Source organism: Alnus glutinosa, chromosome 9, assembly GCF_958979055.1.
Source record: "Alnus glutinosa chromosome 9, dhAlnGlut1.1, whole genome shotgun sequence".
Lineage (NCBI taxonomy): Eukaryota > Viridiplantae > Streptophyta > Magnoliopsida > Fagales > Betulaceae > Alnus > Alnus glutinosa.
Window position 1 is genome coordinate 8,560,763 of NC_084894.1, and position 21,380 is coordinate 8,582,142.

Genomic DNA, 21,380 nt, shown 5'->3' on the forward strand with positions numbered 1-21,380 from the left:
TGAGTTGAATGCTAAGTTTTTTTTTTTTTTTTTTTTTTTCAATTCATGCAACACAAGAATATCCAATATAATCAAATTGAAGTATGAATTTCCGCTCATGATGCAAATTTTACCAATTTCAATTCGTATGCTCATAACCAATATAGATAATATAGATATTTACCGCCTATGAACCTTCAAGGTCTTCAAACAAATACATTTTCTAAAAGAAAAGAATGTATCCTTTCCATTTTATTATTATTTTTTTTTTTTGTGTGTGTATCTAAAAATAATTACATTGTGAAAAAAAAAAAAAAAAAAAAAAAAAAAGAATGGATATTTCTCTTCTTTTTGGGAAGAATAGTTTTTGCTTATTTCGAAGAACTAAGAACAGTAAAATAACCAAACGAATGGAATGACTATTTTATTTCAAAGTCTAATTTGCATACCAAACGTGCTTTAAAGTGTGAGGGGCTTATTATTAGCTATAGTGATTGATGATTAAATTTAAAATAAACATCAAATCCAGACAATTGCCGATTAAAAGAGGACTCAATAGTGCTCAAGAGTACATTGCTCCCAATAAGCCGACGGGACTAAGTCTCATGGTTCCTTTTTCTACGCAACACTTCGGAATTGGGAAAGGGAGAAATAACAATGTCGGAACTGGATAGAAGAGAAAGACTCAAAAGGTAGACCCACTAAGGTACCCACTAAATTTAGTGGGTCCCTCTTATTAGCATCTCTCTCCTATTCAATTCCGACAATGCCGTTTCTCCCTTTCTCCACTACCCAAGTGTTGCGTAGAAAAAAAAATAAATAAATAAACATCAAGAGTGACCGCATGAACTTATTCAATATGGTTAAGTGAAACTTATCACCACTTAATGTATTGAGTTAGATAGGCTGGCCACCTTTAAAGCAAGCTCACGTTTATCCAAATATAACCTGTAACTCGCCTAGCTTTTTCTAAAAGAAATTTGTATTTTGTATAAAAATAATAAACTAAGTTTAATTTTGTTTAAGGCGGCCAATATGCGTTCCGATACCATAAAGATCATCACAATCTCATTCCTCAATTAAAAAACAAAAAAAAATAGAATTAAAGCCTCCCATTTGTCCCATTTGATAGGCTTTGTACAATTTATGAATAATTAATTTCTGTGCATACAATTCCATTTCTTATATTAGTAACTAATTCTTCAATACCAAGTAACAAAGATACTTCTCGCCAAAAAAAGAAAAGAAAAGAGAATAAAGTAATAAAGATACTTGTTTTCTCCATTTCTTGGATGTGAATCTTACCCTCCAGTAGCAGCTGTAGATTTTAGTAGACCATTGTATCTGAGCATTGCCTCTGATGAAGGTTCACGCCCTCGGAACTCAATGAAAACCTGAAAGTGATTTCCCTATACAATTAGAAACAACAAGGTCTGCACAAGAACAAAGTTCTAGTTCAAATGGTAGGTTATCACCAAAACCATGAGCTAGTGGCACTTTCATGGTGAGATTTTATATTTATTGAAGGAAAAATAATTGTATATTGATAGTGTATGACCTCAAGGGGTGATTTTCCACCACCAAGAGCAAGTACAGTGTCTCGAAATTTCAGGCCCTTTTCTTTAATAACCTGTGGCAAGATAGATTAATCAATCAACTATTGACATGAGACCAGTGTGATAGACTTATTATCTCATGAAGTAACCAGTTCATCCAAGAGATCACTCAAAGCATGCTATTATAGTCATGATGTTTATATTGATGCTATATCAATGGAGTGACTAGAACAACAAACATGATTAAAATTTACAATAAGTAATAGTAAACATATGCAACTATTGCACTGACAAGTAAACTTTCAAAATAATATGATCCACTGCTGGTTAATTGCAAGTAAATAATGACAAGAATTTTAAATGATGAGTTTATCTCGTGCAATAATCAAGACTACCTTGAAAAATATGATACTGAAATTTCTAAAATTCATATGTAAATAACATTGGCCACTTAAATAAGAATTAATTCCTCTCTCATGAAATATTTTAAATGACTGCCTTGGGCAAATATGTACCATAAAGTTACAGACCAATAAACTATATCTACTAATTTTAAAACTCAACCCACCATCTATTTTATCATATCAAAGTTGACAAACACGATGAATGTTCAAGATTTGGAAGAAGAAAAAAAAAAGGTTACTTCTTTTGAAATAATATCTCGATGTCGGTAATGCGAGCGCACATGTATGTATGTATGTATGTATGTATATTTGTGTTTATGTATATGTATGTATTTATATTTGTGTCTATGTCTATTACAAAAGAAAGCTCTCATAAAGAAGGATGTGTTGATTAGATGTGAAGTGCACAGAAGGAAGCATGCATGATAGATGCACAAGTATATATCACCAAGTACTGTTTCTTACAATATAATTTAAAATCATATAACAACAGATAAGCAATCTCCCACAATAAACAAAAAAAAAAATCTGTTACCAAGTCAAATCATTGAATCTCCATCAAATTTTAGTAAATTGATCTTGATATGAATCATATAATTAAGCAACTAAATGAGATTCTAAGAAGGAACCTAATGAAGAAAGTAATTTTTTTTTTTTTTTGATAAGGAACCTAATGAAGAAAGTAATTAAAGAGGTAAGAAGCTTTATAAGATCAGAGAAACTAGAACAAATATACATGACTTTCAAGAGTACTGATATATAATCTACCATAACTATTGACTGCAAAAATAAATTAAGCATGTGAAATAGACAAGAAATATGATACACTGCATTGGTAACCAAAAAACTTCTTCGGACAAAATGTCAACAATTCCAATTTATGAGTAATTTTTGGTAGAATAAAATAATGCCGTTGACATCTTAATAATGATAACCATCAGCGACAGACAGAAAGTACATAATCTAGCCGCTGCCTGCCATCTTCCCTTGCCACGTGGTGCAAAGAAAGCCATCCGAGGGACACATGTACGCCGAGGAACGTGACTTATAAAATATCAGATCGTTATTCCCCTTGGGAACTTAGACTATGAATAGACTAAATCAATGAGATTTGAGTCAAATTAGTAGCCACTACGGTAAAAATAAGAGGCATTGCATGGCAATCTACTACACTAGATTTTAGTTCATGATATGGAAGAGAGATCTTATTGGTATCATTCTTGGACACAGGTCTTCGTAATACTCCTTCAGCTACTGTCACGCTTTCTCTCCTCTCCCCAGTGGTGGCGCGTGTAGGCGCGTCCCGCTAGTCTTCAGCCTCAGATATCTCCCTTCCTCCTTTCTTTCTAACCTGTCTAGGAGTGCTAAGTAAAGAGTGGTTCTGCACTCCATAGAGTTGGTTGGATCTGATCAGCTTGCATCTCTTGGTTTTCAGTCATGTGAGCGCCGCATGGATGCTGCGAACCCCCTCGGGGGTTGTCCTGTGCGGTTGGGTATGGAGAACCGATTCTTTATGGAGGCGAAATCTTTCGCCTTCTTTGTGGTTAAAGGGTCTGTTGAGTTAAGGGTGGTGGAAAAAAGGAATGAGTTCTCAGGGTGGGTTCTGCTAGGCGAGTGTTGCGTAGCTTTGTTGATGGTGGAAGAGGCACTGCGAGATCGTGGTTCCGAGTTGTTCGTGAAATCTTTTAGGGAGGGTTCGAAGGTGACCATCGTTCGGATAGGTGGTAATAGCTCCGGCCGGTTCTTGCAGGTGGCGGTTTATGATGTGGGTGGCCGGAGAGGAATGGTAGTGTTCCCTGAAAGCCATGATGGGCGGGGGTGGGGTCGTGTTTCTGGGGAGTTGAGCAAAGTGTTGGTTTGTTTTTGTTCTACGATGGTGTCATCATCTTCTAGTGGCGCTCCGGCAGGAAAGATATTGGGTAAGGCCGCGGGCGTTTTGTCGTTCGCCGAGGTGGTACGCTCGCCGACTCCTGTCATAGTTGACGGGCCTTAGGTTCAGTCGGTGCCTGTGGTCTGGTGTGAGATGGAGAAGCTTATTCCAATGGGTCGGGAGAAGGAGATGATCCGGCAGGCGGTGTATTGCTACGCAATGGAGTGTTTTTCTTCTAATCCTTTGGGTAATGACCCTCTTGTTGGTGGCTCCAAGATTCGAGATTCCTGTGGGTGCAGTCTGGTGTGTTCCATGCAGAGGGTTGCAGTGGGTGAAGGTGACGCTTCAGAGGGTTTCGTGTCTAGTAGAGGCAGTTTGGCATGCTCGAAGAAGTGTGATGGTGACGCCTTAGAGGAGTTTGGGGTTCTCAGGAAGCTTCTTGGCCTTTTTGAAGCATGGCTTGGTTGGGCTTGTGAGTATAGGCTTTTTTTGGGCTTGCACTCCTATGCTGGGCTGAAGTAGTGGAGAATGGGCAGATTTGGGTTGGGTCGGTTGCTTAAGAGTGGTTTTGGGTTGGGCTGGAGGCATTTTAGGGATAGGTCCAGTAGAGTGGGCTTTAGGTCTAAGAAGTCTTCCATGTCGGGTTTTGATCAGGTATAGGGCTCCAACGATTTTTCTGTGGGTTTGAGAGCGAGTCCGATTTCGGCCTTGGGCCCTGCGGCTTCGGCAGGTGTCGTTGCTTCTCCGGCGCCGATTGCTTCAAGCTGTTCGTCAGGTGAGTGCTCAGTGTCTGCTATGCACTCTACTACTTCTCTGAAGGTCTCATCTCCGACAGCTTTTGTGAAGGTGTTTGCCGCTGCTCTGGAGCAGTCAACCGTGGGTTGCATCCCGACGCTTTCTACAGCTAAGCTGTCTTCAGCGCCCTTGGTGAGATCTGCTCGAGGTGAGGGTCCTCTGTTGCTGTCTTCGTCTGAGGCTTACTGCAATTTGTTGGCTCCTTCTCCGGCTCTAGATGGGTTTCGTCCAACCCCCGGCGTTTGCTTATCAGAAGCGGCAGCTCTTGGTGAAAGGTTGCGTTATTCTTTCCCTGTGATGTCGGAGTCTAGAGCGCCTATTTATCTGTCGGAATCCAAGTTTGTGCTTAAATACTCCCGGAAGAATAAGGTTGGCAAATTGGATAAGCATCTGCTTGGGGAGGCTCTTGAGACTTTCGGTGTTCGCAAGGCTTCTTCCTTGCCGTCATTTGGGGTTGCTAACAAAGCCCTTGTTAGAACCAACAAAGGACGCGATAGTGTCTATGCCTGCTCAAGACGAGGGTTGTCAGCCTATTCTTCGGAGTGGCTTTCTTCTCCCAAGAGGCATGGCCCCTTCTCCTTCAGAAGTGGGCGAGCCTCTAGGGGCAGCCTTTGTTGATGATTCTTCGCGGGGAGGTGGTCTTACAGAGATTGGTAGTCCTCCCAGGGCAGCAATTGATCTTAGCCTCTGTTTTCAAACTTTGGAGGTCTCACACGAGGGGAATGAGAAGGACTTTTTAGACTTCATGGCTCTATTTGATGCGAAGCATCATCTAGAGGCTCCAGTCTCCACTCTTTAGTTTAAAAGGTGTTGTGAAGTGAAAAACCTAGAATGCACAATTAATTATGATGCCAGGGATTTTGGTTTTAGCCGGGGCAAGGCAAGAAGGCCTCTAATGTGATGTTTTAGTCTTTGGATTTTGTGGGCTGGTTTTGTAGGGGTCTTTGGGTTTCTTCCTGTTTTTGGGTTTTTCGGGTGTTTTCCCTCACCCTCCCCCCCCCCCCCCCCCCCCCCCCTCTCCTGTTTTGGTTTCCTTTATATACTTCTTGTATGCTTAGGGGCACCTTTTACTCTTTTTATAAAATTCTCTACTTACTTATCCAAAAAAAAAAAAAATATCTACTACACTAGCTGGGCCACAAAAAAGACAAGGAACAGAAGAAAAAAAATACTTCACTGATAGAATGGAGATCATTTGAGGAATGAGAAAAGGTAGGTCAATTTCTTTGAAGTACCGTATCATTATCAAAGCCAGCCTCCTCAAATGCTGAAAAGGCATCAAAAGATAACACCTCTGCCCACTGAAAAACCAGACTTCTAAGTTAGAAAGATATGATATAAAAAGGACAAAATGACAATCTAAATGAACTCTGAAAAAGAATAAAGAACCATCTTGCTGACAAAATGTGCGAATTGATTTTTATGCTTTCATAGTGAAAAGCAATATGAGGAAAGCATGAATATCAGATGGAAAACATATCATGTCTACAAGGAGTTACAAAAAAGTACCTGGTAGCTGTAGTATCCAGCTGCATATTGATCTAATGTTCACAAACAATGAGACATTTGTGATTTCACATATAACAAAAGGTAGAAAAATTACTAAATTTTTAACTATGTAGGACAACAGTTGGAATTATACACTTTTTGATGTACTTCATTACATTATCTGATTATCATTCAATTATTTTATATCAATCAATTTATAATCATTACTATAATTAGTTCTTTTAAATTTGTAAATATAACTCTTACAAAAGGGTAACTTCTAACAGTAAAACAATCTAGAAAACCAACCTGAAAATATATGGCTTAAACTACATAGGAACCTGTCCTCTGGTAGCAAGGGGATTGCATGCGTCCTTCTACCCACTCTTTGATCAATGTCATAGACAGTTTCTGATCCACCTGGAATATAGTTTGTATGGAGCTCCATATCTACACTGGCAAATCGTAGCTACAATGACAGGATAACATATCAAACAGTCGCAAAATATTTCATTTTTGTAATAAAGTGATAGAATAAGTAGTTCTTTTTTTCTTTTTATTAACATATTTTACACTCATTAAGCAATTAAAAGAATACTAGGTGATAATAGCTTAAAAGTGCTAATTTTATCTATTAAAGTAAACATTATCATACTTTATTATGATTTAATTCTTACATTTTATATTTAATTGTGGAATATTGTTCAATTATTAATCTTAAGCTTAAATGATATATTTATGCAAGAGATTGCGTTATGTAGGAATTACAAAAGAAAGCAAAGAGTAAAAGTCAAGAGGTGGGTCAAAAGAAGAAATCCATCCTATGCCCAAGATAGAGTCCAACATGTAATACAAGAAGAGGTGAAACCAAACTACTGGACCTACGAATTGGAGAAACATTCTAATACTACTACATGACAAAACAAGGAAAAAAAAAAGGAAAAGAAAAAGGGAAGATTGAAATCTAGTCTATCACAAAGAGTCAGACTATGGGTAACACAAAACCAAGAAGAAAAAGGTCTCTTTGGCCCTTATAAAAAGAAGAAGCAGTATTTTGTTTCAAGTGTAAAAGAGAGACCTGAAACAAATAAAAGATTAAGATTCCTATAGTTGTACAGATCCTAAAAGAAGAATGACTTTTATCTCTATAAGAGAAGACGCACGGCACAGGAAAAAGGGATGAATTTTCTGCGGTCTTTCTTTCTTTTCAACTAAGTGACAAAGTAGATGATTTAGAAGGCTTCTAGAGATTTGTCACTGGTTCTAGTTATTTGTTATTTTCAATTTAGTTGTTTTAGTTTGATGTTTAGTACTTTACCTATGGAATTTATTTTCATAGTTATGAGTGGCTAAATCTCTAGCTAAGGTTAGGGGTGAAACTTAGTATTTTTATTATGTGTTCTTGAGACTATTTTATTTGTTCTTCATAAATTAATGATTAAATGTTGAGGATGATTTTAATTTGAGAGTAATTTAATATTACAAGTTTCTTTTGATTTATTATGATTTTTGTTTATATCAAATGCTTACTTTGTTTGATTTGTTATGATTCGAAAATATATTCAATGCTTAATTTATTGTAACATATTTTTAAAATCAAATTCTCAACTAACCCATGTTTAATTTATTTTATATTTACTTTGCGCTGAATTGTTTTATTTTCTGATTAGGAGAGTTGATTCTCTATCTAGGTGAGTTAAAAATATGTCTCAGGAATACGTAATATAATACTCAGTGGATCTCTGAACCAGTGTTTCCCAATAATTTTCTCTAATTCACTTTTTATTAATTTAGTTTAGTTAATTAAATTTTAGTTTACCATCTCTCAATTGCTCCACTTTTTAGTGGAAAAATCAATTCAATTTACTTTTCTGTACAATAATAAGAATTTTACTTAGTATCTACCATTCCCTGTGGATCGACCTCGTACTTACCGAGAATTTGGTACTTGCGAAAGCCTGCACTTGGGTTTGCAATCTTTTTTATGCAGCACTAGGAAAGCTAGTTGACGTGATACAAATTGTTTCCATCCTTTTTTCGTTGAGTTATTCCCTAAGGATGGACTATCACATCTGTTAGAGAGAAAGTGACTAGTGCCCCTATTCTAGAAGGTAATAGGGTGTCTCGTACTTACCGAGAATTTAGTACTTGCAAAAGCCTGTACTTGGGTTTGCAATCTTTTTGACACAGCACTAGGAAAGCTAGTTGACGTGATACAAATTGTTTCCATCCTTTTTTCGTGTGAGTTATTCCCTAAGGATGGACTATCACATCTATTAGAGAGAAAGTGACTAGTGCCCCTACTAGAAGGTAATAAGGTGTCCCTATGCGTTTTTCTATAGTGAGGTGTCCTCTATGAGTTGTCCTAGTGTGAGGTGTCCTAAAACTAGAAGCTAATATTCTTTCCTATAAATACTAGTGTATGAATGAAATGTTATCGCATGTGTGGATGTTTTTGGTGAAATACATAAATCTTAACACAGTATCAGAGCTTAGGATTTTATTTTTTATTTTTAAAAAGGTATCCTCTCCCCTGTTTTGCCAATTATTCTTCTTTCATCTTAATTCCCCCATCTGTGGCAGTGTAGGAGGGAGGTGTGCTGCCTCCATCGACCTCAACAATATAGTGGTCGGTGGCTATAAGTGATGCAAGAAAAAATGTCTTGGTGTTTGTGTAGCCGGTGGTTTTCTTGTCGTTGTGGTGTTGTGTGAGGAGTTCTTCGGTAGTTTCTGTGGTCCGTGGTGTCCTCTGTGGTGGTCAACCACTTTTGTAGGGTTAGCTGGTGGTTTTGTGGTGGTGGCTAGAGATTGTCGTTATAGTTTTGGTGGTTTGTTGACACCATTGAAGTCATCGGTGGTGTCTATTCAAGTTCTTGAGGTGGTTGCGGGCATCATTTGGGGGCCAATGATAGGATTCTCACTTCTCGAACCTTCCCCTTTGCTTAGTTCCTATGCTTTTGTTTAGTCCCTATGCCTTGAACCTTCCCCTTTGTTTAGTCCCTATGCTTTTGATTATTTAATTTCTGCAAGATACAATGTCTTTCATTAATTGTTTTCTACAAATTACAATGTTCTCATTAAACTCAATTCAGTTTGTTTTCCCTTATATAAAGTTGTAGATGCTATATGGCAAGGACATTCAAGAAGAGCTACCTTTGCTTAAAGCCAATATTGGAGGCCTGATCCTCTCGAAGTGATCTTTTTTTCTCCTTTTCTCCTATTTCTTTAATTTCTCTTTATAGAATCCATTGGATCCTATCAGCCGACGATGAATCTCCGACAGGTTTCGAAGACGAAAAGCAGTGTTTAGTTGCGGGCATGTGTTATCCCTATCCAGGATAAGGATATTCTCAGTTGGGTTAATTCCTTATCCCGAAATACCTTATCCCTGTTTTATCTTTGGGCTAGCCTAGTTCATACCCAAAGTTGCGCAGGGCAGGATAGACGAGAAAAGCGGCGAGAAGAAGACAAACAAAGGGACGAAGGGGGACCTTTTTCTATTGCCTTCCCTTTTTACTTCTAGACTAGTTCATCTACTAGTGGACCAGTGTGAAGCAATTTTCGACCCTGATCTCTCAAGCTCAGCTGACCTCTTCCTGATTCAATTTTTCTTAGATTGCAGTTGTTAACTTCAACTATAACGCCCACGCTCAATCAGTATTCTTTTTTGCCAATGAACAAGCAATCAAACTACTGCAACAAGAAAACATATGCGCGTTAGTGCAACGGCTTTCATGCTAGCGCCCTCGTCCGTTGCTTGTTCTAACACGCAACGACTTTCGCGCTAGCGCGCTCGTCTATTGCTTGTTCTAACGCACAACGGCTTTCGCGCCAGTGCATTCGTCCATTGCTTGTGGTGTGCTGGCCGACAAAGAAGAAAGACCTCAATGCTAGGCCCGATTAGAGATCTTGAAGCTGTGACCTACAACCAGAATAAAAGGCAAAGGGGAAGAGTGGGTCAGTTCATTATCTCCTCTTCTTGATGGTGCTTAAAGCTTGTTGGAAGAAAAGATAGAAAAGAGAATGAGGGAATGAAAGCACCAGAAGCACATCTAGTTTCAGCAGGAAAGAGAGGGCTAGATCTCAGAGGTGCTAGTGGTCCTGGTCGAGAAGAGAGGTCCAGCCATGGATAGGTGTAACCTTTGGCATGAGATTTTTCAACTAAGCCTAGCTATTTTCACCCATTGGCTTAAGGTGGCGGTAAGCTTACCCACCCCGTTGTCTTAGCATTATTGATTCAACACGCTTGTCTGTTGTCTTTAGCACGCTTGTTCATTGCTTGTTCTAACACGCAAATGAGCTTACGCTCCAAATCATCCCACACAAACAACTAGTACTTGTCATCTGGACAACACGAATCCAAAAGAAAATACCGCACCCATACCAAGGTGATAGCAATTAACTACTAACCCATTTGGAAAACCTAACCAGATAGGAAACGGTACTAGTATATGATTCCAACAAGCGAGAAGGCCACCAAAACGTGTTCTCCAGGATATCATCTTCTGGGTTAGGTCAAGAGTAAACCCTTTGGGCAACCTTGACCCCACCCAGGAGAATAGACTACTCCTTAGTATGTGGGGCTTCTCTGAGACCATCTTGAAATCTTAGGTCCTTCTCCTTCCCAGCCTGAAGAAGGGAAGCAACATAAGCAAAGGAATGATATAATTCGAAAGCAAGGGCGAAAAGATTCACATCTCCGGAAATTCATCCCCTTACTAATAAAATAAAGCTCATAGTTAGGCACGGGATGATTCGAAGGTGGTCTGCTATTGCCTGCCCCTTGCCTTACTCATTTAGGGCTTCTAGGTGACATACACAATATCAAACTCTGAGAGTTACATCTGCTACCTTGTTGTACGGCCCATGAGGGCTGGCTTTTCAAAGAGATACTTTAGCGGGTCCATCCTTTGGCCAAAGAGCAGCCCTAGACTCTAGTTCTTAGGAATGATTCATCCCTATGCTACGCATGATTCATCGGATTATTCTTATGCATCTTCGGTGGATGATTTAACGTATTCGGCGTTTGAAACAACGTACTTGCATGGCATCATAGATTAGGACATGTCTTCAGCCCAAGGCTTATATATTTTATTTCTATAGGAATGTTGGGGACTGTACCTAACATTGAGATTTCTACTTGTATGGGCTGAAGCTGTTCTTATTGACTTATCTTTTTTGCACCAAATATCTTCCTCTTGTCATCTCTGGTCTGTCTCTTTTTTAGAGCAACAACGAAATGACAAGATGAGATGCTTTGGGCACCCCCATTTAGAAAGAAGGTCAAAAGTTTTGGGCCTGTAGCTTTCCCCGTCCCCCCTTCGTCGGGTGTTGCTTGTGTGGGGTGTGTGCCACCAGAAATCAGGCTTGAAGCTCTCGCCTTACCAACGAGCCGACAGCTGATGGCTGTTGGTCACAACTACTACCAAAAAGCTCTAATGAAGACGAATATTTCACATGGAGGAGTGTGCCTATGTATGTTGGGTGTTCTTATGTCGTGCGACCCAGCGGCTTATGTGCGACCTTTGGCCCACGCCTCCCATTTGTTCAGGGCAGGCGGCGTGAACTCTGATTCAATCCGGGTATTCAATCCCACCACTGAGATGCTCAGTTGACTCCTTAACCTCAATAGGAAGATGGCTTATTCAATAATCCGTGCATAAGGGTAAGGAACTTTGGATGAACTAATGCGAATGGGTGTTTCAACCACTAAATATTTGAATTGGATAAGATTTACAACCATCAAAGCTTCTAGTACCATAATACGTAATTCATTCTGCAAACGTGATTAGCAGTGAAACAAGTAGAAACACTATCTCCTAGATAAATAAATAAATTAAAAAAAAAAAAAACCATAAAAATGACGATCAATTTTGTTGCCTGAAATTAAATATGGATGGACGTTGGATTAAAAAGCAAAAAAGGACAGCAGAAAAAAGCTTAATCCACATTTAGCACAAACGGTTTCTAAATAATATAATATACACCAACTAACCTGACGAAGGAGCTCTGAACCTGCACGAAAAGTCCTTGTTGAAAGGAGTTTTGAACATACTTCTTCAGGGAGACACTCTCCAGTTTCATAGTGCTTGGCAATGCTCATTAAAGTATCCCTACAAGAGGGGAATGTTCATAACAGGATGTAAAATCTAGAACAAGTATAAAAAAACAATCAAGTGCATGAGATGCTGTCCTCGATTTCAAACTGAACCAAAGAATTCACATTGTTTGCTTATTTTTCTTTTTGGTTGAATGGTAGGATGTGAAGCCTTGGCGTCAGCTCCATGGTAGCTGCAAATCACCATTAATCTAGACACCTCTGGTTTAAACCAAGAATCAACTTAGCAGCGTCAGAGAGGAGGTTGTTGCTCAGTTACCTAACCCCAGGCAAACCTGAGAAGAACAAGCTGCCTAGGTAAAGTAGAATTTTGACCAACAAGACAGTTGTCACTAGGTAAATGTTGTACCCAAGCCAAGTCCTGTGTACTTCCATAAATGTGATTAAATGACAGTTTAATACATCAGTTTCTGGATTTCTCAAGCTAAGTTGTTTATATCAAAGCAACTTTAGAAGAAAAGAGGAGGGGGGAGGTGTCTGACCAGTGGTCACTGCAACAAGTTGTAATGGCCTATCAGATGCAGATCCACAGGAATACTTATTTTAATATTTTATTTTATTTTATCAAATTTACTAGGTGTTTTGGAAATATCCTTTCAACAAGAATAATAAATGCAAAAAAGTTAATGCCCTTTTTTTTTTGGAAAAGATTCTCTTGCAATTTTTGAGATGGATCCTTTTACTTAAGACACCAAGAGCATTTAGTCAGCTAATGTCAAGGAACTACTCACTCAAAAAATGATGGCTAAGGAAATTTCTCAACAAGCAAGTTTGAGACTGAAATTTACCAAACTAAATATCCGACGGTAGCGGATTCCCACAAACATGCCTACAAGAATAAAAACTTTAAATCCAGAAAACGATTTACGGTTTTTAAAATTGTAAATCGTTTTCCAAAAATTAAAGAGGCTTTTATGGTCAAACTGAAAATGATTTTCGTTGACCATTATTTTCGGTTACACCAAACACCGGAAAATACAAAAAATATTTTACGCCCAAACAAACAGAGTATAGGATTCGCTCTGGTCAATAAAATTTCCACCGACTGTTTCATGGTCTTTACTAGTTTGACCTGTTGGACTCCTTACAGAGTAATATAAGCACAATGTGGAAATAATATGATAAAATAAATAATAAATGGGACAGAAATCAAAGTAGAATCCTCTTAGCCATGAGTTGCGATGACATATGAAATCCTGGAGGAAAGATGTATACCAGTACCACACGTCTTGCACAGAACTTGCAGGAAGTATGAAGTGGTACATGACGTCAGGCTTGAACATTGTCAATGCCTCGAGTGTTGAAACCAAGCATAAGAGGTTCCACTAAATTTCCATTATCCAGGACTATGACATGAGGTTATGGTAGATAAGCATATTTGAAAAATAAATTGAATGTATCTTCTTTTAAGACTTTGTCATCTCGCTTTTCACATTCTCTCTTTCTTGATGTCTTTCCCCCCTCCTGAGGAGAGCAGGAAAAGAAAAAGGACTATGATAATACGAAAATCAAGTTAATTATTGAACAGCAAAAAGAGATGAGGCAAGGATTAGATCAAAGCCATAGGAAGATCACACTGGCAAGCAAATAAAAAATAACTAATACTTTATTTAAGATAGTACATTTCATTATAGATATTCAACATTACCTTTGGTAACACCAATTTTCCATGAACTGAGAAGGTAATTCAACAGCATCCCATTCTATCCCTCGACTACCAGAAACAAGCCCCTCATCTTGCTTGGTTAACATATGCTGAAGGGCATGGCCAAATTCATGGAAGACGGTCTCAACCTGCTTATAATACCTTCAATCAATGTCAAAATGATGCACTCAGCAAGCACAACGGTTGCAACATGCCATTAAACCTAATCAAAAGTTAATGAACAATCCAATATCCGGCAAATCACTTTGAGGGCAAACAAGAATCAGTTTTTAAAAATCAAACAATTCAACCCTAATAACAACCCTGGAAAAATAGAGGGCAGAAAAAAAAGGGGGGGAGGGGGAGGGGGAGAGCAAAGCAAACACTTCTGTTCTTTTTCTTTTATAAGTAAAATTTAAGATTAAATAATAAAAGATGGTTCAAGGTGAAATATACAGTTCGTTGAGATAATCATTGACTACAGAACTTTGTTTCATATTTTTCAGATGTACTAATACAAGTAAAGGACTGTATACGTACAGTTTCCTAATATTTTCTAGATAACTATGGTTTGATCATCAGGGAAGCTTGCATATGTTATTTGAGATTTTAAATTACACCATAAAGGCCAGAATTAAAATGATTTTGACTTATCTGCAATGCATCATACCTCACGGAAGGTCATAAGGCTTGGCTTGCCAGCTAGTGGTGGTGTTTGATTGCATACAACATGAGCAATGGGCAGCCTAGACAATGCACCATCATGTGAAAGTGCACGACTACGACCAACAACCTCGGAAACCCACGCCCCACCACGTTTCTCAGAGGGACGAGAATATGGGTCAAAATAGAAGTATGCCATTGGACTACCACTGGAATCTTTAACGCAGTAGAATTTGATATCATCATTCCATACCTGGAAAGTAACGAACCTTACATCTGACTAAGTGACATGTTTAATGTAAAAATCAAGAGAAAGCAAGTGAATGAAATAACTGAAATGGATTACCGGAGCTACACCATCAGCTGGATCAATATCAATTGCAAAGAGCATCTTTGCAAGGCTAAAGAGGCCATCTATAACCTTTGGCAGTGAAAAGAAGGAGCGCAACTCTTCCTGTAAATTTTAAAATCAAGTCAGAAGTAGAACTAAAGCTTATGTAAATGCAGCAAGTGCAACTCAGGGCCTGTTTAGAAAAAATTTCAAAAACCCTTTGCACTTCTCTGAAAACTCTTTTCAAATATCAGTTAACCAAACAGATTTTCAAATATGGCCTCACTAACACACTTTTTAAAACAAACTACAAAACAGTTCTCAAAAAATAAAACACAACATTTATAAAAAAAAAATAATGAGAAATGCCAAATATTACATTTTTATCCCACAATTATCCAATATTGATGTGGCAGTCCTAACCATCCATTATATATATATATAATGATTAATCCAAGGATTAGTTGGAATTGTCATATCAACAATGTAAGATAATTGTGGGATAAAAAAGTAGTTTCTAGCATTACTAAAAAAATTAATTACAATTATATTTTTTTCAAGGAGGAGATTGTTCATGTACAACTTTTTTTTATTAGGTGTAGGGGGTGTTAATTACATGTATAACAAATAAAAACAATAAAGTTGAGGTGGTGCTGTGGCCATCATCTAGTGGCCTGAAGGTGGACGCTTGAAGGATTTGGCAAGCCAAAGGTGGACAACAGACGGATCTGGCAACCGCGTGGTGGCCGTAAGACGAATCTGGTGGCCCCGGGGTGGCTGTCAGAAGGATCTGGCGACCCCACAATGGTCCGCAAAAGGATCTAGTGGCCTCGTGGTGGTTGTCAGTCAGATTTGGCAACTCGGTAGTGGCCACCAGATCACCATCATGGTGGTTGTCGTCACCATGGAGCAACACTTTGTTTTTTAAAAAAAAATTAAAATTAAAATTTTTTCTTTCATTTTAGTAAATATATTTCTCAATTTTTGGTTTTTCAAAAACTCTTCTCAAAATTTTACTAAAACAATTTTCATTTGTGGACTCATGCAACACTTTCTTCAAATGATACCCCCCACCAAATCAATTCTCAATTTTTATCTTTTTCAAAACCAAAATTCCAAAACATTTCTCAAAACTTAACCAAACGGCCCTGAGATTTTGATAGCATATTGATAAAGAGAAGCCAATCGAAGAATAACAAGATCAAGCATCCACTGTCAGTAATGTACTAATGATCAAAATAAGGTTGAAGCACCGATGAGAAGGAAGACCTCACCATGTTTTTATGGGCACAAAAATTCTATAGTGTCTTAAACAAGATCAGGGTTGTACGTTATACATATTATAAAGCTAATAGAAACTCATTGAAAGTGTTATCAACCTACATTTCCTTAACTTCCATTACACAGAGACACAAACACACACGTGTGTGCACACATACACAGGTCTACCTCATTAATGTGGAACCTGGACTCGCGAAGTCTCTCACTCCAGAATTTAATGTCCCAGTGATTCAATTTATCAGCTTCTCTTTCATTTTGACCTTTAGCAAAAATTTTAATGTCCTCCATGTCTACAAAGAAAAAGAAAACAGTGAGACAACTATTAATTGGAAAATATAAACAATCTGAGAATTGCTTCTCTTGTCTACCGCTTAACAGCTATTCCATAAATCTATTGGCTACCCAGTGTGAGCTGAAATAAGTTAGGTTGGGGGTTGACTAGTTGACCAACTAGTATTCAATCCCACCACTGAGATGCTCAGTTGACCCTTAACCTCACTAGTGGATGTACTGTATCCTACCTATTACCAAGAGTGAGAGTTTGATTTGTAACCACAACTCATATTTTCTTCATTGATCATACCTATCAAAAAAATAAAATTATCTGCAGAAAAGCCCCAAGAGAGAACATACCACACATCTATTTTATGATAAAGACAACTATTGGCCATGTTTGTTAACATTTTTGTTTTCTGTTCACAAAACAAATACATTAAACAAATCACTCAAAATGTTTTCACCTTTATGTCACATCAGAACACAGTGCAAGTCAACAGAAAATTACCTTGAATTGCATAATTCCAAGAAGCAATACGAAGTTCCTCAATAAGCTCCACTGCTTTATTGACAGTAGCCATTTTATTTTCCATGCTTACCTAAATTGAACATAAGTAAGTTTCTAAAAAAAAAACTTTGCAAATATATAATACATCATACCTCAGCATAGTTATTGTAGCCAAGAAGATTTGCCTTTTCCAACCTAAGCTTCAAAATTTGGTCAATAATTGGTGTATTGTTGAGATCTCCACTCGAAGCACGAGTGATATAAGCACGGTATACTTCCTCGCGCAAAGATCGGTTCTGAGCGTGTTGCATAACAGAACGATAGCTTGGACCATCCAAAGTAATAACCCATGGCCCATTTTCAGCAGTAGCGTCTTCATGTCCCTAATGTCGAGAGTATGCATAAAATAATATCAGAAATGAAGGAAACTGTAACAGAGTATAACTTTCCTATTCACAGCAGATGTAATATTGCCTATAGGACTTTATATGCAATACCTTGGAAATTGCCATTTGTGCAGCCATGGCAAGTGCTGTAGCAGGAATTCCTTCAATGTCCTTCTTATCATTAATTAATTTTTCAAACTTCTTTATGGCATCCAGATTATTCTCCTCAAATTTCTGTGATAGTTTTTCCAACTCCTGCAAATTAACTCGAATGACAGGCAAGAATCACCGGCCCATAAAATGGAAACAGCTATTGCCTCATCAACATCCTTGTTAAATATATTTTCTAGACAACCCATAAGTTGTCAGCACATATTCATTAGTGACAAAAAACTGAAAAAGACACTTTCATGTCTGTTTATTTTCAAATAATGACAATAAATAGATTTATATTTTGATTTATCCTATCTTGTACTATTAGATTAATCAAAAACAATCTATTAAATTCTCTTTCCAATTTGACTGGTTAAAATGTCTATTTCGTCACTATGACATTCTTTAGGAGGATTCATCCCAAAAAAAAAAAACCAACATTCTTCAGGAGCAAGAAATCCTCTGTCAGAGAAGTGATTAAAGTAAATTTGGCTGTACCAGCATATCTGCTATGCAGATAACAGTTTTATGACATTTTGGATTTGACAGTCATTGCCTCTTCACTGTGGGCTGGGCATTGGTTGCGATGGAGTTCAAAGGAAGAAAGCAGCATTTAGCATATCGACCATTTTGAACTCCAAAGGTATGGTCAAACTTTAATGCTTACCTATTTTAGGTAAATTAAAACCCTCCTTTTTTTTTTCAATATCATTTCTCGTTCTACCAACTTTTATATTCTTTAAATGTTATTGGTTCAAACAGAAACTCACCTGTTGGATTTCATTAAACCGCTGTCTTTTATCATCTTCAAGAGAAACACCATTGAGGACTGCATCTCTTATTTGGGCTGTACAAAACATGAATCTTGCATGTAAGACAGAGTCACATATCTAAAATGTTCATAAGCCACTCTAATGCATGTCATCAATGACATGATTGTAAAAAATGAATAGTCATAAGATATGATTCTGAAATGCAAGCAAGGTCAAAAAAAAAAAAAAAAAATCTGCTGGACACAATTTGTGTACAAAGTGTGCAAGAAACATTACTCATAAGTGTTTTTCCATTCAAACATACAAGATAAAAAATCGTTGATAAAACTAAATCAGTGTGTTATCATGACTAATTTTTAAGCAAATGATTTTTTTTTCTAATCAATACAAGGAACGGACTTCAAAAAAGTCTCAAGCAAATGATTCAGTTTGCAAGGTTAGGCGACAAAGTCACGTGACAAAGTCAAAAAAGTCTCAAAAGTCTCAATCCTCTTTCTATAACATAGAGAAAGAAGCACACAAGAAAAAGGACAAAACAAAGAAAAGTGTTTTGGTTGATGCAATTAGTGGTGCAATAGGTGGAGGTCAAGTTAATTCTAGAAATGGCAAAACCGGTCAATCAAGTAACTAGCAACATGTAGTTCTAGACTCCAGACTACTGGTCAACCATTTCAGAAAGGGGCCAACGAAAAAATGTGGTCAGCAACCTGTAGTTCTAGCAACAACACGTATTGAGAAGACTAGAGGAATCAGCAATCTGGGTCGCACTGATTCAAGTATAAAGCGTATCTAAGCGTGGAGGTGAAGGAAACAACAGTAATTGAGCTCCAACTTATTATATTATATTGTTCAAGTGTAAGTTTGTTTGATTTGGAAGTTGAGGGAAAGTTTGACCGATATTACAAAGAGCACTGCTGCTTTTTCCTTCTCCAATTCTCCTCCTTTCTCCTACAACAAGACTCCCTTTTTTCACACTATTCTCCTCCTTTCTTGATTTGTCACAGTTCCAAAAGAGGGATTTCTCTTTCTTTGAGGGTGCGCAACCAAGGCAATTGGAAACATTCTAGCTGAGCTAAAGGAATTTTTGGGCGGGGCAGCGGGTGCATTTGCCCTCTCTTGACCACTACTAGCTCCGCCCCTAGTAAGGCGTACTCAGTTCATAACTCCTAGACTTCAGCCCATTTAATCATAACTATTTTAAAGAATAAGAATCTCCACTAGTTACCACTTATCCTAAAAGTTTATGTGGGTAGGAAATAAAGAATTTTAACCATTATTCTATGGGTAAGCTCGGACTCCCCCCAATGAGTGTGACCTAATAGGTGATTTTTTTTTTTAACTTCAAAAGGGGAGGTAGATTGGAATCAAAGTTTGAACTGATGACATGTAGTTGGATTCAATTCAAAAAGATGTAGGCAATGGCATGTCAAAAAGATGTTCAGTGAGATCCAAGCTCATTGATGTCATATAAATGCGTCAACTAATAGCCACAAACAGATGTTAGGAAACGTTAAATTTAATTGGGGAAATGAAACGGAAGTAAATGTAAAGCATATGCACAGGGAAGCAAGGTCGCTAACTCGCTATCTTGTAGTTTCTATAGAACCGTAAATCTTAATAAACGTAAGGTTTTTTTGTTGTGTAACAGTTTCATGGGTGGTTATTGAGCTCTTACATTCTCTGGAAGGTCCTCATATTGTCATGTGCCTTCAGATTTCAGTAAGACATATAGATCTTAATAGGGCAGAAAATAGACCTCACTGATGTGGGAAGTATCATGTTTTGTTTTTCAGACTCCCAATATTAATTAAGTAATAGGCAATGACAACCATCAGGTCGACAGTGACCATTATCAATTCAAAACCAGAAGAAGATCCCCTTAAGTCAGTCAAGTAAACACAAATCTTTTCTACCACAGACAAGTTTTGCTAACCTTCCACAATACGTTTACGTGCTTCACTCAAATTTTCCCAGTTGGAAGAGTCTTTTATAGCTTTAAAAGCTGAATATATTAGTTTGCTTTGGCCCAACCTAAGCTGGAATTTCACCTTCTCTGGCTGCCATAAAACAAAATAAATAAACAAATCAATAGGCGCATTTCATATAAAATGAAACTCAACAAGGATGTCCAAAATACCACTCTGATCAATCTGAAGGCAGAAGGAGTTGATACATACCTGAACTTCTTCGATAGCAGAACGAAGTTCAGGAGAGTCCTTTACCGCATTGAGATGGTTAACAACTCCCCAAACAACAGATAATCTATCTGTGATCTTCTCCAGAGGCTCAACTAACTTTGGCCACGTTGGTTCCAGCGTTTCTTCCAATTCAACCAAATCACTCTCCTGCAACTCCAGTGATCCACAGTTAAATCCAAATTATATACTAGAAAACTGAAATATATACAAATCCAATTCCTGGTTCTCTACTAGGATTGATGAGAAAAGAAAAAAATAATTAAGGGCGTGTTTGATCGTCCTTGGAAATTGAATGGACCCATTAAAATTGAGTCATTTTACTTTCAACCCCGGAACATCTCCACATTAATGAAATCCGAATTTAAAAGTTTTCATAAGATCATTGTTTCTTATTAAAACTATATATATTGCCAAAAATAAAAACCTGTTTTCTTTCTCTTTTCTTCTCAGTAACTCTCTTCAGCAACCAAACTGAAAGTAATAGAACCTGAAGCTATACGTACAAGTTTCTTCAAGAGAGACAGGATGGCGGGACGGACATGGCGGGGCTCGATAACATCGAAAGGAGGAAAAACGAAGTCCTCCAACAAGGGGTTGTACTCGGACGCCATTGGTGGTGTGGAGTGGAACTAGCCGCCAACTGAAGTTTCATTGACTGTTTGAGGATCAGGGAAATGATTCGGTACTCATCCATATAAACAGGTCCAGCCGTACAGGACAACATTGGAGGAGGGCTTTCTTGAGGGACAAGGATCCTCCCTGGTTAAAGTGAATTGGAGTCAGCCGGTTAGTAGAAACATGAGGGTAAAATTGTCATTTTATATTTTTTAAGACAATTTTACCCTTCCATTTAGCTTAACCGGCTCCACTCCGAGGATCCAAATGCTTCCTTGGGTTGGTTTGCCGACCGTTGATGAGACTGCCTCTCATACGCTCTTCATATAATTTGAGAATTA

At 37.9% G+C, this 21,380-nt stretch overlaps 1 protein-coding gene across 2 annotated transcripts; it reads right to left on the reverse strand.

Annotated features, from left to right (window-relative positions):
- Positions 1-1,036: 1,036 nt before the first annotated feature.
- On the reverse strand, positions 1,037-21,160 carry LOC133877549 (organellar oligopeptidase A, chloroplastic/mitochondrial-like). 2 transcript variants are annotated; one of them, XM_062315894.1, is made up of 17 exons: positions 20,928-21,159; positions 20,404-20,571; positions 20,160-20,283; positions 18,224-18,300; positions 17,412-17,555; positions 17,067-17,297; positions 16,915-17,005; positions 16,299-16,420; positions 14,865-14,972; positions 14,526-14,771; positions 13,859-14,004; positions 12,088-12,205; positions 6,402-6,561; positions 6,114-6,145; positions 5,840-5,905; positions 1,538-1,609; positions 1,037-1,373 (listed from the first exon to the last, which is right to left on the reverse strand). In XM_062315894.1, the coding sequence occupies exons 1-17, from the start codon at positions 21,033-21,035 to the stop codon at positions 1,281-1,283; spliced, it is 2,106 nt and encodes a 701-aa protein (XP_062171878.1). In that variant the 5' UTR covers positions 21,036-21,159; the 3' UTR covers positions 1,037-1,280. The 2 variants fall into 2 exon arrangements, 1 of the variants encoding a protein (XP_062171878.1); XR_009901765.1 differs by having other exon boundaries at positions 1,308-1,373; positions 5,782-5,905; positions 20,928-21,160.
- Positions 21,161-21,380: the final 220 nt, after the last annotated feature.

Excerpts from the sequence above, each read along its gene's own strand:
- LOC133877549 (XM_062315894.1), bottom strand. The coding sequence starts at position 21,035 with ATGGCGTCCGAGTACAACCCCTTGTTGGAGGACTTCGTTTTTCCTCCT. Across the intron at positions 18,301-20,159 it reads ACGTAAACGTATTGTGGAAG|CCCAAATAAGAGATGCAGTC; the intron begins GTTAGCAAAACT and ends TGTTTTGTACAG. Across the intron at positions 6,146-6,401 it reads TTTAAGCCATATATTTTCAG|ATCAATATGCAGCTGGATAC; the intron begins GTTGGTTTTCTA and ends TGTGAACATTAG.